At 39.2% G+C, this 27,276-nt stretch overlaps 3 protein-coding genes across 4 annotated transcripts; 1 reads left to right on the top strand and 2 right to left on the bottom strand.

Annotated features, from left to right (window-relative positions):
* The first annotated feature begins 586 nt into the window (after positions 1-586).
* Positions 587-8,077, top strand: zbtb39 (zinc finger and BTB domain containing 39). The gene is made up of 4 exons (XM_084428839.1): positions 587-817; positions 2,742-4,256; positions 5,135-6,552; positions 6,759-8,077. The coding sequence occupies exons 2-3, from the start codon at positions 2,775-2,777 to the stop codon at positions 6,026-6,028; spliced, it is 2,376 nt and encodes a 791-aa protein (XP_084284965.1). The 5' UTR covers positions 587-817; positions 2,742-2,774; the 3' UTR covers positions 6,029-6,552; positions 6,759-8,077.
* A 73-nt stretch (positions 8,078-8,150) lies between these two features.
* On the bottom strand, positions 8,151-10,857 carry ackr5 (atypical chemokine receptor 5). The gene is made up of 2 exons (XM_084428855.1): positions 10,339-10,857; positions 8,151-9,788 (listed from the first exon to the last, which is right to left on the bottom strand). The coding sequence occupies exon 2, from the start codon at positions 9,783-9,785 to the stop codon at positions 8,709-8,711; it is 1,077 nt and encodes a 358-aa protein (XP_084284981.1). The 5' UTR covers positions 9,786-9,788; positions 10,339-10,857; the 3' UTR covers positions 8,151-8,708.
* A 4,029-nt stretch (positions 10,858-14,886) lies between these two features.
* On the bottom strand, positions 14,887-27,201 carry pip4k2ca (phosphatidylinositol-5-phosphate 4-kinase, type II, gamma a). Of its 2 annotated transcripts, XM_084428848.1 has the most exons (11): positions 26,802-27,201; positions 25,523-25,620; positions 25,196-25,292; positions 23,790-23,936; positions 21,439-21,585; positions 19,056-19,094; positions 18,856-18,969; positions 16,669-16,933; positions 16,448-16,551; positions 16,235-16,351; positions 14,887-15,770 (listed from the first exon to the last, which is right to left on the bottom strand). In XM_084428848.1, exons 1-10 carry the CDS (start codon positions 26,961-26,963, stop codon positions 16,271-16,273), a joined length of 1,254 nt encoding a protein of 417 aa, XP_084284974.1. In that variant the 5' UTR covers positions 26,964-27,201; the 3' UTR covers positions 14,887-15,770; positions 16,235-16,270. The 2 variants fall into 2 exon arrangements, with proteins under 2 accessions (XP_084284974.1, XP_084284973.1); XM_084428847.1 differs by having other exon boundaries at positions 16,448-16,933; positions 26,802-27,198.
* Between the last annotated feature and the right edge of the window lie 75 nt (positions 27,202-27,276).

A 27,276-nucleotide genomic window follows, 5' to 3' on the forward strand; every position in this document is an offset into this window, starting at 1 on the left:
GAAAAAAATGTGAATTTTATTTGTATGGGTGTGTATGTGTGGTTCGGGTATTCCCTAAATTATGGGGACAAATATGTCCATCGATCTGTCGGCATAAATTATACATTATCCTTAAAATTCAGAATCAATTTCAATTTGGGCCATCAGAAGAAAGATACTGGACACACACACATATTGGGTTTTCATGTTTTATGGGGTCATTCCATAGACAATTAGCCTATTTATACTGTAGGCCTACAAACTGTACATTTATCCCCTAAACTTACCCATCACAGAAAACTTTCTGCATTTTTACATTTTCAAAAAAACATCACTTAGTATGATTTATGAGCGTTTTTTCTTAATGGGACCAAAAAAATGTCCCCCAATTTCAGATATTGCTATCTTTGTGATCTTCGATGTTATAGTTAAATACAATCATGATATTACAAAAACATGATCGTAAAACTAACTAGTTTTAATAACTGCTAAACGCAATTTTTAACACAAACATGTTTGCTGAGGGAATGTGGACGTGTTTTACAGTAGCAAGCCAGATTATTACATGTATTTCCATGGGAGGCGCTCCTTCTCAGTGTTCGGTGTTGAATTTGTTCAGTCCTTCATGGCACAATGGCCGTGTATTAAAAATATAGTGAGCACTTTACCTTAGACAGTAGTTTTGGGCATCACAGATAGGTTGTGACACAACCGAGTGATCTAGGTAGGCAGCTTACTAGGCTTTGAAACATCGCCTTGTCTATGCAGGGACGACTGTCTGGGCTAACAGTATCCGAGTTGGATTATTTATCTATCGCAACCTAGCAGCACTCTCTGGGTAAGCAAACATTTGAGTTGTTATATGGTTTCTGAGTATTAGTTAGTGGCACATCGGTCTGTTTTATTTCCACTGCGAGAGATGATGTTTACGTGCTACTTAGCCACACATGCTAATAGAATCCAACGGTAACCGGTTAGCTACGGCTAAACGAACGATGTACTAAATAAAGATACATTGAGCAGTTTTATTGCACCCTAGATTGTGTCCTGCACATATTTAAATATACGTTACATTTTTGTTACGGAAGGGTGGCAAATGTTGTGTTAACCCCCAAAACACAAATCCTATTTGTGTGTGGACTGTCTTTGTTAGGACACCAGTTGTTCAGGAATTGTATCATTCATGTGTGAATTTTATTTTTACATTTGTGTATTTATGAATTGTGTGTTTGTGTAATGTTTTTTAATTAGATATTACATATCTAAAGCTATCCTGACTTTCTGTGTTGAAACTAGTTGGTGATAAATGTAAACATAAGTCAAGTGTGTAATTTCAAGTGTAGTGGAAATAAATATATTTTATTTATTTTAGATGGATATTGGGCATGTTTTATAAGACGTGCACTTTATTTCAAAGAATGTTTGTCTTCATAATCTTTCATCACAATAATTCTATAATAATTGATTCAGTAATAACTGACTGTGAAACGACATTACGATTTGGCTGACGTCACCAAGCCCTCTTATTTTTCAAGCAACTGTCTGACATATCGGTGATGATCTTAATGCAATAGGCCTACTACTTTACTAATTCTGTGCAGTATATACTAATAATAAGAGATACTGTTTAAAAATAAATAAATAAAATAGTAGCCATTATTCTACACTAAATGTTTCAAACATAAATCGGACGGGCAGAGTGATTAGGTAAAATATGACAACAATGTAGTGTACTAACGTTACCCATAAATACTACGGCCTTTGCCTTTCCAAATACCCACACTTGCGGTCTTTGCACTTGACCATTTGTCTACTTAGCCTACATGACGTATGTCCTGTATTTGGCCTAAGTGTTCAAGTAGGCGTGAAGATTGCAAGTGTGTGTAGAACATTTTATTACCCGATGGGAGTCATGGGACACACTTATAGTGTTGCAAAAATGCAAGTGTTTACAGAGCTTAATTTTGATTTTCAATAAATGTCTGGTCAGTAGTCCCTGTGTAACATAAGACACCATTTAAAATTGTGGTGCTTCTATCTAATCGAACGTAATGCATGATGGGATATACGCTTAGCCTTGAATACCACTCTGATACAGCATTAGTGTGCATTAAGGGCACTGCACTTTGGCATTTTTTAGACATGGGACAGTCTTGCGCACTTACTTCCTGTCGTGTGTACACGCTCTCAAGTGGCCAAGACCACAAGTGTTGGTACTTGGAAATGCCCTACCTATACTGTACTATAAGTGTGTCTTCATGCCATGTCATAATTACGTAACGATTTCTGAAAACTACGCCTTGTACCACAGAACAACTGCAGATTTATTTTGGAGTTAATAGTGCAAGAGAAACGTATAAAGCTGCGGTCACACTAGACTTTGAGCATGCGAAATTTGTTCGGATGCTGCAACGGTCGTGATATGGCGTCTTTTTTATAAACATGAAATATACATATATGTTAAACTTTTTTTTAAGCAAAACTTTTCCATTTTTTACGCAGCGAAATGCAAGACTTTTCGCATGACACATGCATATGAATGGAAGTCAATGAAGCGAAGTGTAGTGACCGTGGCCGAATCCAAGGACGTGTCGCGAACAGCTCCAAGTACACCGTCATGTGTTGTCATCTCTCTTAGTTAATTACTTAGGTAATTACGGTGAACATAGCATATAGGTGGTACAGTGATATTTCCCTCTTGAAGTACTGAATATCTGAATCTTATGTCGTAACCCTTTTTCATTCACTTCTCTTTGTTTCAGTCCAAATCCTGGCTTTGGTCATTATTGCCAGGCATGCGGATCAGGCTGCAGGGCTCTGGCCACGCGGCCCGTCTCCTCTCCGAGCTCAACCGCTGCCGTCTGTCTCGCCTCCTGTGTGACGTCATCCTCCAGGTCGGGGGCCGTTCCTTCCCGGCTCATCGTGTAGTACTGGCGTGCTCTTGCACGCACTTTAACAGCCTCTTCTCCAGAGCTTCCCGCAACCAGGATGGCATTCCCACCACCTTCTCTCTGGACTTTGTCTCTGCCGCCAATCTCGAGAAGGTGTTGACTTTTATCTACACGGGTGAGATTTTCACGGATTTGATCAATGTGGGTGTGCTGTATGAGTTGGCGGAAAGGCTCGGCGTGAGGGAGTTGGTGAGCGCTTGCCATGCCACCTTTCCTGACCTGCAGAGCTCCAGCTCTAGAGACCCGGTGGCCGATGGGGATACGGAAAGTGATATGGTGTCCGCCAACGCCGTGGCTGTGTCCGTTTGCTCATCCTCCGCAACATCTTGCTCCTCGCTCTCTTCTTCAGCCGCTCCCACACCTGTAACTCCGTCTCCGGTTTCTCAAGGCAAGAACGGCAGGTTGAATCGTTCCCACCTGGCCACCCAGTCACCTAAAAACGAAGACTTGCAGGTGCATTTGGGTTACAACCAGCAGGTGACCAACAAGCTGAGTCCTTCGGACAGTAACCATTCTGCAGATGCTCTTCCTTGCCTTGCTTTGCAGCTCAAGACTGAGCAGGAGGATGAAGAAGAAAATGCAGGAAGCAACTCAGTGGACCAGCTTGTTGTTAATGGTAGCAAGTCAACGTTTGGGTCTCAGGAACCATGTTCCATTCCTGATTCTTCAGCCCAGCTTGGAGGTGAAACCTGCGCCCCTTCGTCGTCCTCCGGTGACCCCTTGGACAGTTTGCAGCTTGGGGCTGTTACAGGACCAATTAAAGATTCCGATTTTTTTGAGGAAGATGATGCTAGAAAGAGGCTCCGCCTACAGGAAGAGCATACGGAAAGTGGCGATCAGTGGCGAGCACTTTCAGAGGACATTATTGAACTGAGCGACGAGGAGGAGCACTTCATCGTGGAGGAAGAGGACGACGAGGACTTGATGTGCATTGAGAACGGTGAAAACGGGGCATCTCTCGGCCAGTTGGCGTCATCGCAGCCATGCAAATCGTGCGGGATGCTGCTTCCGGTGGAAAACGACATCATACGAACTCACGCTGAGACGCACCTCTCGGAAACGGGTTCGTGTCTAGTTTGTGGCGCCTCCTTCTCGGACCGTTCTGCTGGTGTCGCACACGCCCTCACACACGTGGGCATCTTGCTCTTCTCCTGCGACGTTTGTGAGCACCAATTCCGGACCGAATCCGCATTGATTCTCCATAGACGTCAGTCAGCAGCCAAATGCGTCCCTCAAAATCCCGACCAACTGAATGGAGCCTCCCAAGGGCAAGGAGGGGAACTGCAGTGCACCATTTGTGCTAAATCCATGGCAAATGATTTCAAAGTTAGTGGAGCATACCTTTTTTTTTTTTTTATATATAAGCCTTATACTATGTCCTATATATATAAATTTTATATATATAAAAATTACTAAATCAACTAAAAGCTAAATTAAATAAATTACAGCTGAATAGAAATATAAAAACTAATACAAATGACAAAAGCACCCAAGAAAATTATTAAAACATAAACTAAAAAATATAAAATAAAAGCTATTATAAATTCAAAATATTGATAAATACTCAAATAGTATAAATAATACTAAAGTAACACGTTTTAAAAAGCTACAGTTTACAATTATCAATAAATTAAACATGATATTTATGTTTTTATACATATATATATATATATACACACATTATATTATTATTAAATATATAAATATAATATTAAAAAGTAAAATGTACAAATAGATAAACTCTAAATATTCTAAGTAAACATTTCTTCACAGTTTTTCAGCTACTCAAGTAGACAGTAAACAAATAAAACAGCTGTATCAGATAATAGAGTAAATATTACAGCAGCCAAACTATTTATTTTTATTTATTATTTTTTCATATAGGCCTAGCTTAGTTATGAATAAATTAGGCATTTATATAGCACTTTCATATGTACTACTGTACACCTTTACAATCATATCAGGGGACCTCTCCTCGTCCACCACCAGTGTGCAGCATCATACTGCTAACTAACTTGTATGGTAAAGGAAGAAAATTACTTAAGTGAGATTCACAACTATCAAGTTTTCATAGATTAGTGTGTAATATTGCAATATTTTCATGACTGTAGAAAGATATTAGAATTCTGTTTCTTTTACTTTAATATGTCAATGCATTTTATTGATTTGCCTATATTAATGATGGATTTGTTCATTTTCTTCAGGCGCTGAGGGACCACGTTCAGAGCCACGCATGCTTGAGGACATTACGCTGTGGCGTATGCCAGCTGTCTCAGCCCTCTCGATGCGCCCTCCTGTGGCACACACTAACACACCTTTTTCCAATTTACACTTGTCCACAATGCGCCAACCCCTTCCTGGAGAGTGCACTGCTGGAGAGACACCTGTCTGTACACGCAGAGGAAGGAGCGTCAGCGAAACGAGGCGACGGCAGTCCGGAAACCAGCGGAGAAGGCCAGGCCGAGCTGCGCTGCTTCCTGTGTCCGCAGACCTTCCCCTCCGAAACCGCGTTTCATTACCATCTCAGCGTGCATTCCAACGAGCTCCAGGGCAGCCAGGCTTGGCCGGCCAAGCGCAAGGCAGACCAGCTCATCGAATACTCCTCATCCTCCTCCTCGCCTTTGGAGGCGAGCGGCTCGGGTAAAGCAGGTTTCAACCTGAGCATGGGCTTCAACCTGCAGGACAAAATGGCTCACGGGGGCGTCCCGTTTCCGGCCGGACTCGTACTGAATGGCAACTCCGGTGCTGGCACGGGGCTTAGGGAAAAAGTGTATCGCTGCCGGTATTGCGGCAAGCATTTCGCACATTCGGGTGAGTTCACCTACCACCTCCGCATCCACACGGGCGAGAAGCCCTACCAGTGCAAAGTATGCCTGCGCTTTTTCCGTGGCCGATCCACCATGATCTGCCACCTAAAGACGCACTCGGGCGCCCTCATGTACCGCTGCACCGTCTGCGGATTGTTTTTCTCCACGCTTAAAATGGTTTCCTCACACATGGAGGTTCATAAAGACCAGCTGCCGCCCGATTTTAACATCGAGGAGACCTTCATGTATAACGACCACTCTAAAGAGCCCGTCCCAAACCTGGACACCTGAACAACGTAGCCCTCCGAACGCTCCGTCACACTGTGTGCCCACGTTTACTTACTCAGTAAGTTGTCGAGGACAAGTGACCGTAGACCTAGAATGTAATGAAGTGTTTAATGTGATCGTCTTTGTGTTGTTGTATTCAGAATGAGATTGATTCTTGTTTTTTAAAGACTAAATTAAGGGTGAAACTTTATTTTAATAATGTAGTGCTGATTCTTGACCACTTGATGGCAAGAGAGACTGAGCAAAGTTACACGGCCGATCAAACGTTTGGACACACCTCTTCATTTTTAATTATTATTTCCATTCTTTTTTTTACATTTTAGAATAATAATAATAATAAAGTCATCAAAGCTATGAAAAAAAAAAAAAAAAATCTTATATTGTAGCTTCTTCAAACTTTTGCCAAGAACTTCATGAGGTGCAGGTGTTTGAACACTGTTGAAGGAGTTTACATATGTGCTGAGCACTGTTTGGCACTTTTCTGGTCAAACTTGTTCGTTTAAAATGACCAATTAACAAAAAATGCAGTTTTGAAGAACCATGTATAAACATGATTATTTTCAGGCATTTAAAGGGATAGTTCACCCAAAAATGAAAATGCGGTCATCATTTACTTTCCCTCAAGTTGTTCCAAACCTGTATGAGTATCTTTCTGCTGTTGAACACAAAGAAAGATATTTTAAAGAATGACGATAATCAAACGTTTAAAATGACCAATTAACAAAAAATGCAGTTTTGAAGAACCATGTATAAACACATGATTATTTTCAGCCATTTAAAGGGATAGTTCACCCAAAAATGAAAATGCGGTCATCATTTACTTTCCCTCAAGTTGTTCCAAACCTGTATGAGTATCTTTCTGCTGTTGAACACAAAGAAAGATATTTTAAAGAATGACGATAATCAAACAGTTGATGGACCCATTGGTTTCCATAGTAGGAAAAAAAAACATTTGATTTATAGTGTTTTAATAACAAAGTCATTTTTAACAGGATGTTGTTCCAAGTGCTGATGTGCGATTACCTCTATTTACTGTTCCGGCAACAATAAGCTATATGTCTCTGGTTATTCTAAAAAAGCACAAAGTAACCTTTGTTCTTTCACGACGCAAGCGCGAGTTGAGAATAAACCAAGACTTTGTTTCTACGTTTTCTGATAAAGCAGTGCTCTAGGTCAAGAATATAAATAAAAAGGTCCTTTTTTCAAAAAAATTTAAATAAAGGTACTTTTCTTTTACAGAATAGTTGTTATTTTTATAGTTGTGCAGTGTATCACTTGACGTTGACTAAATTAGAAATAGTTACGAGATGCAGTATCATATAGTTTGTATGTTGTGCATAAAGCAAAACACTTAATACGTTGTTCATTCATTTCATTCGGAAAATTAAGAAACGAGAAGTGAGTCAGACTGAGGTGCTAATATATCGGTCGGCTCACATGGCAGTGTTCACGTTCTTCGCTCGGCAGTCGGCACATATCAGTATTTTGTGCAAATGGTATTGTCATGAATAAAAACAATTATTTTCTGAAAGCTGCAATGTTCTTCTGTATCGTTTTCCCAGCAGTTATATGTCTTTTTGTTTAGTACACTTCTTTCTTATATGGGACACTTTTACATAGTTCGTTGAAATCATTTTTTTGTTCACATCAATATATGGTCCACTCCATTGATAATTGATGTTATTGGTCAAACCACAAAGTATGTATTCAAAGCTGCTGGTACGTTGTGTTTGTTATATAGCCTTATTTGCAATGTACCACAGAAAAATAATGTCTGAAGAGAATGGCCTTAGTTTTATCAACTACTTCACCTTTATCAATCAGTCAGTTTTATTTTTAGGAAGAAAATGCATATGCTCAGTGCTTTCTTTGCTACTCTCTTTGATGTTGAACGTGTGATAGGAATTTTATTTTCAACATGAAACAATTGCCTTATATAACTTCAGTGTTATTTATATAATTTATATACGTTCAGTGTCATGATCAGAAATCTGTTATCTTTTACTACAGCTGTTCTTGTCTTCTGAATAAAAAACGGTACTTACAAAACTAGTCAGGGAGTCTTGTCTTTTTTTAACAGTGAAGTTAGGATCATGTTCACAGAATTTGAACTGGAGACCACAGATTATCAATGTTAAAAGTATTTATAGTGTATTTATATTCAACAAACATTACTATGATGGATAATAATTTTCCAGACATCGGTGCAGGACATGCTCAAAAACAAAATGACATTAACCTCCACGATTTGCTCCTCCTTTCACATAAACATGACTTTTAAAATAAATTGTATACAATTTTTGTGACATCACATCCATTACAATATGTACAAACAAGTTGCTGAGCTCAAAAAAAGCCATTTAATCATCACTATAGGTGTTGTTATTGAGAGTATGGACAGTTAAGTGAAAGTTTCTGTCGAGTAGAACAATCAAAACAGTCTACACTGGCATGTGGTTAGGGTTTTTATTACTGAGTGCCTAGATATGATAAAAGGAACCGGTGGAAATAAAGGTTACGAAATGTTGACAATATTTCCTTCCTTGCACTGTTAACAATACTGAGGTGAGAAAAACAGGAGACAATATGGCTAGTTATCAAGCAAATGACCAAAAACATCTGCCTCAACAAGGCCGTTTCATGTGCTTTGCTTCACAAAATCGTCATTTAGGAGTTTCCCTCTTCACGCGTCTATGTCAGAGTGGCTCGTGCTTGTGTTGCTGAGCTTCCGCTCTTTCACCGCGGCCGTCCCTCTGTTGTCGGCTACCGCATTAGCTGGCGTGCTGGCCGGCGGTAAAGAGATGCGGCTGATGACTGTATTTATTAGATTGTTGCGGAAGCTCTTGCTGAGAAAGTTGTAGAGGATTGGGTTGGCGATGCAGTGAAAGAGCGACAAGCATTGCACGAGGCTAAACGAGAAGTACAGCACCCCGACCATGTTGCAGGAGAACAGGTGCCAATCCAGGTCGTCGATTGTCAACAAGAACAACACCAAATGGTACGGTAGCCAGCAGGCCACAAAGACCAGCGAGTACACATGCACCAACCACACGTCCCGGCGATTCTGGATGTCCGGGGATGAGCGGATGGCTCGGGCGATCAAGACGTTGCAGGTGACGATGACTGATGCCGGGCCCAGGAACTGGAATATCAGGCAAAGGAAGGAAACCGAGACGAACCACTCCGTGTAGTAGTGCTCGGGAACCATATAGCAGCCCGGTTCATCCCACTCCAACAGCTCAACGTGGACGTTCTCCAGCAAGGCCAGCACAAACGACAAGAGCCAGATCCCGGCCCAGAGGAACCAGCGGCGTTTTTGGTTTGGGGGAAAGCAGGCGGGTGAGTTAGGACGCGCCAAGGACAAGTATCTCTCAAGGGTCATGAAGGCCAGGAAAAAGGAGCTGCTGTAGAAGTTAATGACGTACACGAGGTGCGTGACCTTGCAAAGGAAGCGGCCCCACAGCCAAACCTTGTTCATGGTCACCTCCAGCATGAAGAAGGGCATGGTGAAGATCACCATTAAGTCGGACAAGCTCACGTTGATGATGCAGAACAGCACGCCATTCGCCGAATGCCGCCTACGCCAGTTCACCCACACCACCACAGTGTTCTCAGCCAACCCTACCATGAACAGCACCAGGTAGAGGAGGAAAAGAGCAATCCGTCGGCCATTCTCGTCTAGGTGGATGGTGCACTCGTTGACAAACCACAGCGTGTCATTGTAGAGGTCGTACGACGAGTTGTGTAGATCGAAGTTCATGTTCTGCATACAGAAACAGACAGTTGTTCACTTGACCTATTGAACGGGTAAAAATTGCTATGCTGGGAAAGGGCAAGAGGGACAGATTTTAGTGGAATTTTTTTTGTCTAAATGCAGGGCAGAACAACTTTGGCCCACAATATATGCTGTCCTGCAGAGTTTAGCTCTAACTTTTATTGAACATACATGTCTGTAATTTTCAAGCAATCCTGAAGACTCTGGCTAGATTTTGGGGTTGGAGCTAAACCCTAAATTGGACCTCGAGGGCCAAAGTTGCCTGTCCCTTCTTTTAGAGAATTGTGCCTCGGATGTTTTTTCCTAAAATCTGTCCCTTTTGCCCTTTCCCAGCTCAGCAAGTTTTTAACCAGTTTGGACCTCAAGAGTTGCCCACCCCTGCTCTAAAAGTATTTTGGCACCAAATATATGAAAGATTACCTACGTTTTTTGTTCCCCAATTAGAACATTAAAGCCAACATATCCCGAGTAACTACATCGGGGATCAATGCTAATCAAATTATTATAGTTTCCTAAATTACAGGGCTAGGCGACCTACCTTGCTGTGTAGTTGCTGCTGATGAGGCTCTCAGGTTCGGCGACCCCTCTGTAGAAGCAGTCCTGGAAAAATATCACTGGAGGCTTTGCTTGACTGGAATGTTGTGTGGGATCTAGCCATACATTGGCTTGTGGGGCAAAATAAGCTCTTCCCTCTCTCTCTCACGCGCCTGGTTGCTCCACCGTCACACTGACAGGACATCCTCACAGGACAGAAGGGGATTGAATCTGACAGGAAGGACTCCGAGAATCCCTTGACAGCAGATAGTATCATCCATATAACCAGAGAGAATGTTTGTTTTTCTGTGAGTATTGGTCTAAACAATGTGTGTAGCCAAGATGGAATTAAAGTGGTTGCAGCAGGGTGTGGCGCAACAACAAAATAAGATTATGCACAAGCCCCAGGGTGTATATGTTACACGTTACCCTAAGCACACCAAATCTGTACTAATGAGCAGGCATATGATACTCTTATTGGTAGCTAAACACATTATGAATTCTGCCTGCTAATGTGTTTGGAGCAAGATTCACTTTTTTAAAAACAATTGCAGTACATCTCTTGCATTCTCAATAACCAAAATTTTGCACGTATCATTAAGCAGTATTATTATACAGTGGATACTATATGTATATAAGATAAGCTTTTACGTGTGCTAATTAGCATATTAATGAGATCTACACGTAGTGATGGGGACGAGACCGCCTATGCCGAGTCCGAGTCGAGACCGAGTCTTTGAAGGGTCGAGACCGAGTCCGTTGGTTTTCAAATACAGTCGAGTCCAAGGCAAGACCGAGTCTTTAGGAGTCGAGACCAAGACCATAAAAACATGTCAGTTTTCATATTCATGATTTAATATCACCCCAGTTAATAATCAACAGTTAGGCCTACAGACTAAGCTAGATTGGGAATTGTTTAGAGGAGCAGTCTTAACGTCTTAATATGGACTATGCTGAAGTGAAGTCACTGACACTGACCTACTGGCACTCACCGGCAGCAGAGCCATAAGGGGGTCGCACTCCGGACATCCAGCGCCACGTCTTTTAAATTCGAACACATTATTCGAATTTAATAGAGATAAATAAACGGCTCTGACGGCATTGCACCATGGGATGTCATTTTCAAATAATGCCCGTCAACATTGCATTTTATTATTATTGATATGTGTTGTGTGTTTTTTTTTTTATATGAACATAAAAAAATGCATTGGAAAAAAAAATCTCAAGGACTCGGCCTGAAATTACGAGTCCTTCTCCTCCCACTGTGGTCCGAGACCGAGTCTTTGGAGGAACAAGTCCGAGACGAGTCCGAGAAAGCAGAAATCGGTCTCGAGTACTACATCACTATCTACATGCAAATTAGGCAAAACCAAGCAATTTAAAATTAAGAAGCAATATTAGCAATACTACAATACACATTTTTGAACATAATTAACGACCTTTGATAAGTTGCATGATTATTATAGCAGAAATTGGTTGTTCGAGTGTCTAAATGAGCTCAGTCCCAATTTTATTAACAAAAAAAGTGCTTTTTATGATTATGAATTTAGGTGCTTGCTGCAGGGTGTCTCTACACAAATGAATAAATCAATTAAATAAATCAAAAATGTACTGTGTCCAATTGCTGCACACCATAATAAACGCCACAGTTCAACTGTGAATTATTTAGATGTGCGTGGATTGACTACTTTGTTCTTATCTGAACACGAGTTAAATGTGTTGGGGCCCTGGGGCCTCTGGAAGTTTTCCAGATTATCTTTTCACAGTTCTGAAAGTCTAAAAGGAAAAAGAAATATTAGATGGTTTGCGCCTGACATGCTGAAAAAACACAACCATCAGCAGGACAATAGCAGGAAATGCTTTGGTGGTCGAGGGGCAGTGAGTGGCAGGCAGAGCAAGAGAGAGGTAGGAAGCCAGCCGTACATCAAACTCCCTCACAACACCCCCGGCATCCCCCACTATCCCCCACTGACCATTTCAGCAACTGCTACTTTGAGGTTGAGAACACTACAAAACGATCACTTACCTAATCTGACTTAAAGGGATAGCTCACCCAAAAATGAAAACCTTGTCATTTACTCAACCTGGGTTTCTTTCTTCTGTTGAACACAAAAGAAGATTTTTTTAAGCAATGTTGGGAACCAGACAGTTGACGGTAGACACTGACTTCCATAGTATTTTTTTTCCTACTATGGAAGTCAATGGCTACCGTCAACTGATTGGTTACTCACATTCTTCACTTCATCATCTTTTGTGTTCCAACAGAAGAAAGAAACCCATTCATGTTTGGAACAACATTAGGTTGAGTAAATGACAAGATTTTCATTTTTGGGTGAACTATCCCTTTACAGACAACCATTTCTTATGGCTTCAAATAACAAATGTTTGAAATGTTGTAGTTGGGTTGACTTTAGCGTTTAGACATTTCCGTTTGAAAATGATCATTTATAGCAAGTCCATTAGCAACAAAGGGCCTAATTCATGAAATGTGACCAGGACAAATTACTGCCTGAATTATACATAAAACAAGTCACTTCAATGTGCTTCAATTTACGCTCGTATGGACTCCTGTGTGTACGGCTGTTCAGAATGGATTACTGATTACTGCTTGCTGAATATTATGCAGTATACACTGCATACTGCTTACTATTAAAACATTTTTTTAATCTGAAACAACACATAGAGCAGGGTTCACCAATCTCGGTCCTGGAGGGCCGCTGTCCCTGCAGAGTTTAGCTCCAACCAGCTCCAACACACCTGTTTGAAAGTTTCTAGTATGCCTAGTGAGACCTTGATTAGCTGGTTCAGGTGTGTTTAATTGGGGTTGGAGCTAAACTCTGCAGGACAGCGGCCCTCCAGGACCGAGATTGGTGAACCCTGACATAGAGATTAACATTTGAAACAGTTGTATGCTACAATATCGTCATACAGGTGACATTGCTACTGTAGGTTGCATTTGATTGTCAGTGGATGCCATTTTTAATAAATCCATTTCAAAACAGCATTTGTAATATTACGAGTAGTATTTTAAGAGAAGTATGATAGTGATATGAATATGATAGTATGCTATTCTGAAAAGCCCAAATCTGCACAAAAAAACAACATCAGTAGGAGTTGAAACTTAGGAGGTCAAAATTTAAACTGGCTCCAAATGAGGCCTATTAGTGCTTTTCACACTTAAATATTCAATTATGATAATGAATGTAATACAGACATCACCCAAATCTGTATGAGCTTCTTTCTTCTGCTGAACACATTAAGAAGATATTTTGAAGAACGTTGGTAACCAGACAGTTGACGGTAGCCATTGACTTCCATAGTATGAAAAAAACAAAACACTACGAAAGTCAATGGCTACCGTCAACTGTCTGGTTACCAACATTCTTCAAAATATCTTCTTATGTGTTCAGCAGAAGAAAGAAGCTCATAAAAGTTTGGAACAACATGAGGGTGAGTTAATGACAACATTTTCATTTTTGGGTGAACTATCCCTTTAAACGAGGGTTAAAAATTGGCCTTGACCCAGCTCAGTATGAAAAGCCTTTAGGAGAATAATGTGACGCTCTGAACTCCGTGTTCCAGCTACTCCTACGACCACAAGAAACCGTCAGCAGTTTGTTAGACGATTGGCTTTCCCCCGCTGCATGCTCCCCATTGTTTAGAGTATATATTTTTGTCAGAGAGACAGGAAAGAGTTTGTCAGCACAATCACAGCTCCTGGAAAGGCCTAGGTGGATCCTGTCCTTGACCCCGTTCATGTGCGGGTTCAGACATCACGGAGGCCCCGGTTAAACTACGACCTGATTTTAGTTCCAAAATTACGTATTAATTAGGGCTGTGAAAAGATTCATCGCGATTAATCGCATCCAAAATAAAAGTTTGTGTTTACATAATAAATGTGTGTGTACTGCGTATAATTATTTTGTATATATAAATACACACACTTGCATGTATATATTTAAGAAAAAATTGTTTTTTATATATACAAATATTTATATATTATATAAATTATATGTTAATATATACAGTATATACATGCAAATATTTCTTAAATACATGCATGTGTGTGTATTTATATATACAAAATAATTATACACAGTACACACACATTTATTATGTAAACACAAACTTTTATTTTGGATGCGATTAATCGCGATTAATCTTTTCACAGCCCTAGTATTAATCTAAAAGAGCAAATACATCCATTTGTTATTTTATAAGTATATACTATTATTTTAAAATGTAGAAAATAGTAATAATTAATGAATAGGCAGTATAAACGGTTGACTGAAACTGTATACAAATCTTCTCTATGTAAATGTGGACTCAATTTCTGTTTCACCCAATATATAGCAAAAAAAAAAAAAAAAAAAGTTTTATTGTACTTAAGAATGCACATTATTGTAAGTACAGTCGTTATGTGCATTATGGGAGCACAATGTAACATCATCTTAATGTGTTAAAACAGCTCTAAAAATACAGTTTAAATTACAACTGTTATGGATATAATTGTGCCATACAAACCTAAAATGAATAAATAACAGAAACCATGTTTTTGGAAATCTCTGAAAAATATATTTGGTCCAAACACTGATTTGCAAAATAAATAAAATGCAACAATAAGGCATTTTTTTATATACTAAATCAGCTCAGTGTTGCTAAAGTATTTCTACTACAAACTACAAAATTCCTCTTTTCGGCATTAAGGCTAACTGCATAAAATAGCTCAAATAAGAGAAAATAATAGTGTGTGCTCCATCCGGTCATACAAACAGTCAGCATTCAATTCATAATATTACTTTAATCTAGACCCTTACTGTACACTTAGGGTCCCCAGCTGGTCTTTTTTCTTTATTTCTTTATTTTTTTCTTTATTTTTTTTACAAAGTATCTCGTTTCCCTCCTCACAACATTCTAGTGCTGCATATCAAGTGAAGCTAGCATGCACTTAAAGCATCAGACAACATGAGTTTCTGCTATTCCTCCAGAATCGGTTCAGCAAATGGTTAAGGCGGTGGATTCTCTCTCTGCCAATCCAAAGTCCAAAGAGAGAGAGGGAGAGAGAGAGAGAGAGCACACTAAGAACAAGTTATGTCACTGCTACAGGTTTGGAGTCATATCTCCTTAAAAGATTAGGCAATGTTCCCATGTTTGTGGGTTGTGTCACATGGGTTGTGAATTCGTGTGAATCTAGTTCTATTAATTTGTGAAGATGCACTTAATGAATGTAGATGTAGTGTGGATGAGAATGTGAAGTGGTCCGTCAACATGTCATGCTTAAATATCGTGTTATGAAACTATATGAAAATGTGAAGCACAGCCAACAGGCGCTAAAAGATATCAACTAATCAATATGACGACAGTAGATAGAAACTGCAGAAACATGTTGACTGAATCTGACAAAGCGTGTGAAGAACATGTCCGGCGTATTTCATCCTAAAATTCAAAAGAAAGAAATAAGATATTATATTTTGCTTAAAAAATTAAGCCTATTAAGTCCATTTAATTTGTTTTTTCTATTCACAAATTATTTTCATTACAATTAAGCACATTTCCCCTCCAAATTCTCATTATAATGCAAAAAAATAAATAGTATATGCACTGTATTATTGTAATGAGTATGTGTGTGTGTACTTATATATGTGTTATATATATATATATATATATAAAATTTTCATGGCAATAACAGTAATTTTTTATTAAAAAGTATATGTACTTGTGTGCGTGTGTGTACGAATGCATGCAATGAGATTCTCAAAAAACAGGGAGGGGGGCAAATGTGATTTATTGTCATAAAAATAATGTCCCAATGAAATATAGCAAAAAAAAAAATAGGCCTAATTTCTTCAATGCAAAATATTATTAATTTTTTTTCTTTTGATTTTGGGGTAAAATGTGACCTTGTGATAAGTGTGGTTAAGGACACCCAGAGGTGGTTACGCAAAAATGTTGGAGATGAATTCCCGGAATCGTTTGGCATACTGCTCTGGATGAACCGTAGATATTTCAGCACCAGCCTGAAAGGAAGGAAAAGAATGAGTCATGTTATTATAACCTCCCATATCTCAGAATTATATTGGACAGGTGCGCATTAAAAGTGTTTTTCCACTTACGCCATGTTTAACGGTCTTTGCCGCGTGGGCAGCTTTCTTCTTAGTGTCGTACTGTGTCAACACGTCAATGAGGCCCATGAAATACACCTCCCTGTGTGGCGCTCCTGGAATCCAACACAAGCACACATGTAACATCCTTTCCCATTTCCCTCTTCCATACATGCTTGACACAGGGTGGGTTTCGGTTCCCCCCACCCTCCGTTTTACAGGCCAGAACTTACCTGTTGCGCTTTTGACAGCGTATACATCAACGTAAGGGTCAAATTCTCCAGGGCCCAGGGGTTTGAAGGAGTTCATGTAACCGGCGATGCCCTCCGGCGACGTGCCGTAAGAGCCGACCTGCACAGCCGGAGCAAGGCCGTTCTCGGGATCAGCGTCATCTTCGCAGCAGGGCTCCTCGGCATCCTCATCGTCCCGCTCGCCACGGGCCACGTCATGGATGCCCAGCAACAGGCTGTAGTCCATTATCTTCAGCTTCACCAGGAACTATCATCATAGAAAGATTAATGGAAATATTAACATCACCATTTTATAACCTCTTGCGGTTCATCCTCCGGTAGTTAGTTTGGTAACACTTTACTGAAGTTTAGGGTCCAATTCTCACTATTAACTAGTTGCTTATTAGCATGCATATTACTAGGATATTGGCAGTTTATTAGAACTTATAAAGCACATATTAATGCCTTATTCTGCATTACCATATTCTACATCCCTTAAAGGGATACTTCACCGATTAGCATTAAGCTTTGTATCAGTAGAAACCCGGTAGTATTTTCGAATGACCGTGCTTCCCTCCCTCATGTCCCCCTGATACAAGAGATTTCTGTATTGTGTGTCTGAAAAAAAACCTCTGATGTCGCAAAAATCGTCATTTTGCGTCCAGAGGCGAGAGACTACAGCCAGTAGTAGGAGCTCGTTCCGCATGTTTTCAACCCGCCCATAGGGGGATCTCACGATAAAACGGCGCTTTTTCAGTTTCGAGCCAACTAGTAGCCTAGTTGTATCATTTCTTCCGACACTGCCCTCTGTAACCGGTAGGCGTGGCCTGGGAGTGGCCTCATAGGGCGGCGAAGCAAGTGCATTCTGGGAGTTGCAGTCTTTCATCCACATGAGCCAAAAATACATTTTCTGGCTTTTTTCAGTCTAGAAGGCACCAACTTCTAAAATAATTTCACATTTCTACTATATAAATGACCCAATTTAAATACGCATTCATCTTTGCAGCGGTGAAATATCCCTTTAATCCTACCAATAGCTAAATATAACAACTACCTTACTATTAATAAGCAGTAATTAGGAGTTTATTAAGGCAAAAGTCATAGTTAATAGTTATTTAATAGTGAGAATTGGATCCTAATCTAAAGTGTGTTTATATGCACTAATTTTCATCAATTGGAATGAATCCAATCTAATTTCAGATTCTGGATGTTCTGTTTTTATAAACCAAAGACTTTAGGTAAGCAAAGACAGTGCACTCATATTACTATGAAAGGGAGAAAGTGAGAAAATAACAGAACCAATCATCAATCGCTAACTGCAGTCACGCTCATCAGCTGGACCAGCCTTGAAAATGCAGATTTTTGTCATGATTTGAGCTTAGAAACAAAATGTAAAATATTTAATTGTAAGCTTTGTCAACAGCTTTGGAGAATTTAATGTTTTCCAATTCAAAGAGATAGAAGCTGCACTTGCATGACTGAAATAGCTGCCCAAAAGGCGCTTCAAAGATGGCCACAGAGTGATATGACTTGCCTTAAAGCGACTTTGTTATGAACCCCAAGGCCTGGTTTCACAGACAGGCCTTAGATTCAGCCAGGATTAGGCCTTAGTTCAATTAGGACATTCAAGTAGTTTTAATAAATGTGCCTTAGAAAAAAAACATTACTGGTGTGCATCTTGAGACAAAACCATGGCTCTGACATATTTTAAGATATGTCAGTGCAAGTTGCTTTCAGTTAAAACAGCTCAAACATGCATTTTAGTCTTGGTCTTAAGCCTCGTCTGTGAAACCAGGGGTAAATGTTGCAATCCAATTGATACTGAGTATAATTGTTGTTTTTTCCTTGAGTTTTTCAGTCTCATCCAGTGACTAGTTCTTAAGACATGAGATGTAAATAATCATACGCCTGTTTGTATGATGTAAAATGTAGGTAAACAAATGCATCAGCACTGCACATGTCCGATTGAGACGAGTCAGATTCAAGCTTTTACATGCTTAATTTTTTCCTGTTGAACGGATTATTTCAGGTGTACCGTTAGAATCTGATCGTATCGATCAAGGCGTTTACACGAAGTCTGTTCAGTCCCATCAACCCAATCACTAACAGATTATTCGAGTGCATGTAAACGTGGCTAGAGTGAAATATACATTTTTAAAAAGTCCAAATTTTCATTGTGTATATCTTTACCTCTACATCTCGGTTTAGCTTCTCCATAATCTTCTCTTTCTGTTCCTCTGTCACATACACCTTCTGCATGTTATTTCTGAAATCCACATCTTTAAAAGTGGGCAGCTCTTTTACCTGCATTAGAAGAAACAAGAATGTCAAGACCGAAGAGTTTGTGTCTAATGTTGTATCAGGTAACTTTAACTGGACTGATGTCCTACCTTCTCTTTGTCACTGGCCTCACGATCTACCAGGGATCCCTGAAGAACACACAAGAGTTAAACACTTCAAGACAGTCTTGAGTGTGTCTTTCATTAAATGTATCAGCATCAGATGCTCTAACTAACAGACAGTTTTTGATGATAGCAATCAATAAAAGAAGTGGTAAATATTAAAACATGTACATACATCTTCTGTGGAAATCTCAGAATCAAACATTTTTACAGTTCCTCCTCAACCAAAACAACAAGCTTACGTTGCATTCACGCCGTGTCGTAACCGTAATTATACGAGATGGCAAACCCTGACATTCTCCCCGGATCTGTTCACGTCCTCGGACTCGGATTTATGTAGGGCCGAAACTGACGATTATTTTTTTTAAATGGATTAATCTAATCTATCAATTATTTTTTATGGTTAATCTAGTGTTTATTTTCTGAATGGTCAATTAATCCTTTGGTTAATTTACCAAAAAATAACTGTAACTAATCTATGTATGAACTTTTATCGAATGATATTATTTATCACAAAAGATAAGGTTTATGCAGTGTAGGCCTAATTAGGAAAGGTATTTACTATGGCTTGTTCACGGTCACTTTTTGGGATTTACAGCAGCAACTGCTTACAAGTGTGAATCCTGAAATGTTTTGTTAATTCAGGAGATTAAAGTAGCTGATTCAATAGAGTGGTGCAGGTATGACATCACTTTGTAGGCCAAAACATGGAAACGAGTTAGCATTTTAGCACTTCCGGTTCCATCGTCCTGAAGTCAATGGGTTTTTTGAATGGAATTTTTGTAAATGGCAAAAAAAGGTGTGTGGTGAACTCAAGCTCAAGACACTTTCATGTTTTATTCTACGACATAAAATACATCAGTATTACCCCACTCGTGATTTTTTTAAGCTGTTACATGATTGTAATGAAAAAGGTGGTTGCTGACAAGTGGCTAAATGGGACTACAGAGGCAGTCGAGGAGAGTAAACATCACGGCGAACAGGCAAACTTAGTCCGCTTTTACAGCCTTGTTATGCTTATAATTGTGCTCTTATAAACTATTCTAACTCAAACTTTCTGGTAAAATGTTTTTTGATAAAAACTGAAAGAGTTGTCGGAAGCTTAGTGATGGTGACGTTGAAGTCGTGGGACCATGGTGTAGTTCGTTTATAGCCAACATTTAGCTTTTTACTTCTGGCGACAGCATTTAGGCTTCAAAATTCATGAAAGTTGTGTTCATATTCAAAGCTAGCTTGATATTTGTTAGCCTCTCCAGAATTGCCTACCCTACCTTTAAGGTCTGTTCAACCAGGAGCAAAAACAAAGACACTCCTGCCATTCACATACTTGATAATTGACATAGCATTATAATTATTATTATTATTATTATTATTTGGGGTCAGTAAGCTTTTACTCATGAAATTAATTATTTTATTCAGTAATATTGCTTAAAAAAGTGACAGTAATATTTAAAATGTTACTAAGGATTTCTATTTAGAATAAAAGCTGTTCTTTTTTTATATTCATCAAAGAGTTTCCACAAAACAAATATATTAATCAGCACAACTAATAATAAAAAATGTTTCTTGAGCAGCAAATCAGCATATTAGAATGATTTCTGAAGGATCATGTGACACTGAAGACTGGAGTAATGATGCTGAAAATTCAGCTTTGATCACAGGAATAGCCTAAATTATATTTTCAAATATATTCAAATAGAAGTTATTTTAAATGTTAATAATAATTCACAATATCACTGTATTTTTTATCAAATACATCCAGCCTTGGTGAGCATGAGAGACTTCTTTCAAAAATATTTTAAAAATCTTACCAACCCCAAACTTTTGAACTTTAATGTAAATATATCACAAAGCAAATACATAAATATTGGTGATCACATGCTCCATAATTTTGACAAAACAGCCACTATTTCCATGTTGATTAAAAACATTAAATGCAAAATATGTTCAAAAAATATCCATTGAAATGAATTGAATATATATAGGTTTAGATCTTATCTATGTAAAATGTTATAGGTTTAATATATATATGCAAAAGTTTTTTGTCCTTTTTTTGTTGAATTTCCTCCACAGGAACGCAATGTTTCAATTCACAGCTTTGACAGTGAAATCCAGCACTCAGTTCCTCAATAACAGGTACATAACAGAGATACTATTCATGAACTGCTCATCAATCATGTCCACCTAAATCTCTTAAACCAGGTCTAAGGGGATGCGACGCATGATTTAAGTGCTGTTTGCTTATTGCTCGAGAAGTTAATGATGTGCAACGACAAATATCAGTCATGCTATGAAAAGTGAAGTCCCACAGCATCAGTCAAAACCATCCTGATGATTCAGCAACATCTCAGCTGCGAGGAACTGCCCCTACCTTCAGATCGTACTTCCTGTGGACAACGAGTCTGTGGCTGAACATGTTCCTCATGACGATCAGGTACGTGTCCTCACTCTCCACCGTAACACGGTACATGCCCAGAAACTGAGGGAGAAGTGTACTGCCATGACACTTCACTATATGCTGTGAGACACAACACAAAACACAAAGAGTTACATTTCGTGAGCTTCACCCATAAAGTTTATGGTTAAAATGTTCATGCAATGGCACATAGTTCATAAACAATGAACTTTGGGTGGCATATGGTATCCAGTACTAAAACAAGCCCACAGGCAAAATACATTAGTGTTTTTCTCTGTCTGCATCATTGACCAAATAACTTGATATCAGCGCTGTGCTGCACTAAAGCTGCATGAAATATGAAGGGAAAAGCATGCCAATAGCACTTAAAAGCAAATATCAGCTTATAATTGAATAGCAATTTTGTTGAGACTGATTCCTGGCTAAGTGTGCACCCTCAGGACATGTCGTGAATATAAAGGCAGCGCAAATGCAGAAGCACAGTCTAGATTAAAATCTACTCATTCAGCTACAATGGAAACTGTTAAACAAGTTCACACATACTTTTCTCATGGCTGTCACGGCACTGTAAACAAGCCAGAAGCACACAAACGCTAAACTAACCTATGACTCACATGAACGCGGCCACACTGAGGCTGATTGACGTCTTAAAGAGCTCTTAAAATGTTTTATATCTATAAAAAAAAAAGTCAATTCATGACAAACACACCTAAAAATGTAATTATACAATGGTAACCCAGAACTTTATCACGATGCCATATGCGTGCCAATATGTGTCATTATACACACCGCTGTATCCACTATAAACATAAACATAACATACTGCACCTACTACACCTTTAAATAAGCACCCAGAACAATAAAGCTCATTGTCAATCATAAAGAGAGAAATTTACCTATATCAAGGAAGTGCGATGGAACATGAAAATGATTTCAGTGACTGAACAAGTTTGGATGACAATGTAAAGAGGAAATGAACGACAGGGCGTGTGGATCCCAACTGGGAAAAACAAAACATAAAAATAGCTGGAGTCTGAATTCTTTGACAGATTATTTCTCCAACACAAGCAAAATTGTGTAATACGTAAACCACACTGCCCGGCCAAAAACAAAAAAGTCGCTGTTTGGATTTTAATAGGGAAATGCTTAAGAGTATTTGATTGGATCATTATTGCAGTGATAATTATGTTTCTGGCATGTTATATATTTGGCAACAGTTCTTCTAACCCTAATTGATGGAGTGTGTAGCTTTTCATTTCTTAAACAACCATGTAGGAAGACACATCATGGCCATATTCCAGGATGACAATGTCAAGATTCATCAGGCTCAAACTGTGAAAGAATGGTTTTGAGGGAGCATGAAGAATCATTTTCACACATGAATTATCACCTCTGAGTCCAGACCTTAAATTCATTGAAAGTCTTTGGGATCTTGATCTTTACCAAAAAAATCAAAATCATGCACCTCTTGATGGAAATAACATCACAACATTTATTTCCATCAAAAGATGCATCAGTTTTTGGTCAAGATCTTGTATTCCAATGCAAGACTCCAGCACTCTGTAAAGTCTCCTCCAGCACATCCCAAAGACCCTCAATGAATTTAAGATCTGAACTCAAAGGTGATAATTCATGTGTGAAAATGATTCTTCATGCTCCCTCAAAACCATTCTTTCACAGTTTGAGCCTGATGAATCTTGACATTGTCATCCTGGAATATGGCCACGATGTGTCTTCCTACATGGTTGTTTAAGAAATGAAAAGCTACACACTCCATCAATTAGGGTTAGAAGAACTGTTGCCAAACATTTAACATTCTAGAAACATAATAATCACTGCAATAACGATCCAGTCATAGACTCTTAAGCATTTGCCTATTTAAATCCCTTTTTTTGGCCGGGCAGTGTATAATGATATACAAATAAGAATAAGAAAGAGGACAGCAAAACAAGCTCAAAGTATAACACAAATGCAATACAATATGTCTTTTTTTACAACCAGCTTTTAATTTTTGAAGCTAAAGCTTAATAAATAAGACAAAGCCTCCTGACAGTTTTGTTGGCATACTAGGTTTTGGTGGAAAAGTTATAAATTTAATTTGAACAGATGATTGGACTGTAGCAGTCTTACCTGACCTGATCTGACACCACTTCCTACATAAATACCAATGTGTTTAAGACACTCAGCTATCACATTTTCATGAAAGATACAGCAGTTGAGCAGATATTAATTATCTGCATATGTTGGAATAATGATTCATGGTTTAACTGAAGCATGAATGTCCTGACCAGAACATTGTGAGATACCTGGTGATACTCGGACAGAATGTTGTGCATGTCGGCTACTTCTTCACTGGAGATGTGCTTCACGATCAGCGTACGGTCATAGGACGTGAAGAGAAGACCTTCTCCCTGTCCATCGCCTTTCATGGGCGCACTGCGGGCCAGGGACACCTGATGGAAAACATCCATGCACACATAAAAACTTCAGACGTAATATTATATGCAAGAAAATAAATAATAAAATACTTTTGACAAGTGACAACAACAGCTTGTGTATATTTGAGAAGTTTAAAATGTTCAAATACAAGCTGATTTATCAATAGGGGCTTTCGCACCGGGTAGTTCTAGGAACTTCTAGTTCTAGGGTGGTTCTCCAAGAACTAATGGTTCCCCTAGGAACATTTTCCTGGTTGAATTCGCACCGCCAGTAGTAACTCTGAGGTGACGTAGTGCCTGTTGTTGCTTTTATTTTGACAGCGATGAGGATGCCAGAGCCTGAGAACACAGCGCTCACATTCTCCGTGTTCATTAGTTTACGATCTGACAGTCCTGTCTAATACGTTATTAGATAGATCTGTTATACATAGGAAGCAGCCAGTAAATGAAAAAAGGTATTAGCGCATGCCGTGTGATTGATGTCCAGTGTTGCTAGCTGAACAGAAATACATAATCATATTTCGCTTGGTCTCCTCAAAGTTGCATTGGATTTTCTCCTCAGCGTAAAGGCTAAGAGGCCCATCTATCACTGTTTATCAATGTTCGTAGAGATATAGGCTATAATGGCGGGTGCTGGTGTTTCGAGTGCGTTCGGCCAATCAGCGTACACTAACATCACTGGTAGTTCCTATAGTGCTGGTTTAGACCAACTCTGAAGTAGGAACTAAATTAGTTCCTCCAAAAGGAGTTCCTAGAACTAAAATCGTTCCTATTTCCTGCGGTGCGAACATGCCAAAAAACGGGTACTTCTGCCAATAGTTCTAGGAACTATGAAAAGGTTCCTCTGGTGCGAAAGCCCCTAAGGGCTGCATTGCATCATAGTTTTTAAAACGTTTCACCCATTATGCTTTTTCGGACATTTTCGGATACCTTTCATGTAATGTGTAATATAGCTGTTTGTGAATGTTAAAGGTCTGCAAAGTTTCAATATGGTAATGGGAGATTTTTCTTTTTTCCGGTGGACCAATCACAACAGACTGGGTCATCTGACCAATCAGAGCAGAGTAGACTCTCGGAAAGGAGGAGTTTAGAGAGACCGATTTCTTTATCAAACACAGTGAGAAAATAGGTGATGCTGCAATGTATGTTATGAGAAAATTAAAGTGTTTTTTGGATGCATGTAATGTAAACGCATAGTGGGAGACCTCCAAAATAAAACTAGGAACCTTTAAAATAGCATACTTGAGCACTCTAATTAAAGGAAAAAAGGTCACCTGGTAGTCAAGATCTTCAATTCCAAATCGCTCCCTGAGGTTCCTGAAAACTTGTGGACAGTACTCCTTAAATTTAAAATGGCCTGGAAGATTCTCCCTGTAAGGCACAGAACGGTCATTTTACATTTGCATTGAAAGCCTTTTCAGTATATTGCATTTCCCATCATCTGAAGGCAAAATGCTGCATTGATGTTACTGTTTTGCAGAAAAGCTTCCAATTACAACCTTTCACTGTCTGTCATTACATCGAAATGAAGGTAAACATGTTCCTGTGCACACTGTGCAATGAAAATGTGTGTAAAATAATGATGTGCTTTTGATAAATACTTGTTGAAGAGATGGTTGTTCACTTTAATTTTGGTGTTGGCTTTGAAGTCGTCAGGGAGCAGCATGACGGGCACTGGAACTTGATTTAAATCATTTATCTGGAAAACAGAGTGGGTAAAACAATTTTTTTTTATATATAAATAAAAAAAAATGTTGCATCTGAAATTAATTTTGCACTGGCAGATTTGAGATCCATATCCCAACACTGAATGACTCAATCCATGTATATTCCCTTCTTCTGACAAGTCACTGCATGAAGATTTCTCAGTCTTCTAATTATGCAACAACCAAATGCTTCATATAACACAAACTTGCACCTATAGGCAATTACTTCCCAATCCCTCGAAAGTCTTAAAGGAATGTGTACAGGATTCCTGTTGGAAATTCAATCATAATTTGTACTGCATTTAAATAATTTGGATCGACTGCATGATTAGTGTATTTTCGACTAAATTATTTCATATAAATAGGGAAAAATATTATATGGAAAAGACTAATTTAATATTATAAATGTATATATTCACAATATTGACTTTCTCTGAAACACTTATGATAAATCGGAGTCTTGCCAAACGGTTCTTTCGAACAGTGACAATGAACCGTTCAAAGCAACGATTCAGTGATTCGTTTACCTCATGAAGTTATTATTACATTACGTTGTCCCTGTCATTCCAGAGTGGCATATTACATGCTCTAAAACGTTACAATAAAGTCATATATAGGCACATATGTTTAATACGTTTAGTAATATGGGTGATTTTTGGAATTAGGCTACATGTGTGCCATTTCAATGAAGCCGCGATTCAGATCACACACAAAAAATACGTTTAGAATCTAATTGTAATTTGTATTTCAATTAAACTATACTCAAATTAACAATACGAGTCAGACATGTCCTAAACAGCCGACTAGAATCGGATGAACTTGTCGGACTCCGATTCAGTCTGTGATTCGTTCAGGAAACAGCGAGACTGTTAGCTGATCCTTTCAAAGATTCGACTCAAAAGAACGATTCCTTCACAGATCGGACGTCGCTCGCTAGCAACAGTTGCAAATCCGCCGCGTGCATTGAAACAATGTATATCCGGTTTGCGCGTGACCTCATATGTCAATACCATATCAATAACAGTACACACTAATCATGTATTTTATTAATATTACTATAGACAATGCTTTAAATATCTCATATCCCCAAATATACGTGCTTGCAGCTAACTGTTAGCTCATAAAATGGCAGTTGAGTGATGTAGGATGTAAAGTGAATTAAAAACCACCTTACCGAATGATTAACGCCCCACATGAACACGCTGAGCATCGGGTCGCTCGCCCGGAACACTTTCACCTTCTGCTGCACGAAATGTTTCTTTTTGGTCTTGGTTTTGGGGGCGAGCATGACCATCGGGCTGGAGGCGCTGCCGGTGTTACCGAGAGACGCCATCATCACTGTCGGTCACTCCCCTGTAACGCAGCAGCAGCGGTCTGTTTTCCTCTCGGATCCGCCTCCCTCTGTTCCTGCTCCGGTTCCTCTAACTGACAATCAACGGTCGAACCGCACAAGCGCTAAGCTAAGCCGCAGGGGCCGGTTTTCCGCTGTGTTTTGCAGGCCCAGATGGACCGATTCTCCATGGAAGTGAACAACACTAGGTTGCTGAAGTGTGGCAGTGATCCAGATGCTCCTCCCACAAGTTCAGAGGAACAGATCTTGATGTATTGTGACAGCAGGAATGTGAGTCAGGCAGGATCTCACCTGAGTG

This window comes from Rutilus rutilus (assembly GCF_951802725.1).
Source record: "Rutilus rutilus genome assembly, chromosome: 13".
Taxonomy (NCBI): Eukaryota; Metazoa; Chordata; class Actinopteri; order Cypriniformes; family Leuciscidae; genus Rutilus; species Rutilus rutilus.

What these genes read in the sequence shown, in the direction of transcription:
- zbtb39 (XM_084428839.1), top strand. Translation starts at nt 2,775, where the DNA reads ATGCGGATCAGGCTGCAGGGCTCTGGCCACGCGGCCCGTCTCCTCTCC. An exon ending in CCATGGCAAATGATTTCAAA is followed by an intron (nt 4,257 to 5,134) that starts GTTAGTGGAGCA and finishes CATTTTCTTCAG; the next exon opens with GCGCTGAGGGACCACGTTCA.
- ackr5 (XM_084428855.1), bottom strand. Translation starts at nt 9,785, where the DNA reads ATGAACTTCGATCTACACAACTCGTCGTACGACCTCTACAATGACACG.
- pip4k2ca (XM_084428847.1), bottom strand. Translation starts at nt 26,963, where the DNA reads ATGATGGCGTCTCTCGGTAACACCGGCAGCGCCTCCAGCCCGATGGTC. An exon ending in TTGAAGATCTTGACTACCAG is followed by an intron (nt 23,937 to 25,195) that starts GTGACCTTTTTT and finishes GTTTTCCATCAG; the next exon opens with GTGTCCCTGGCCCGCAGTGC. An exon ending in CAAAGACCGTTAAACATGGC is followed by an intron (nt 16,352 to 16,447) that starts GTAAGTGGAAAA and finishes CCTTCCTTTCAG; the next exon opens with GCTGGTGCTGAAATATCTAC.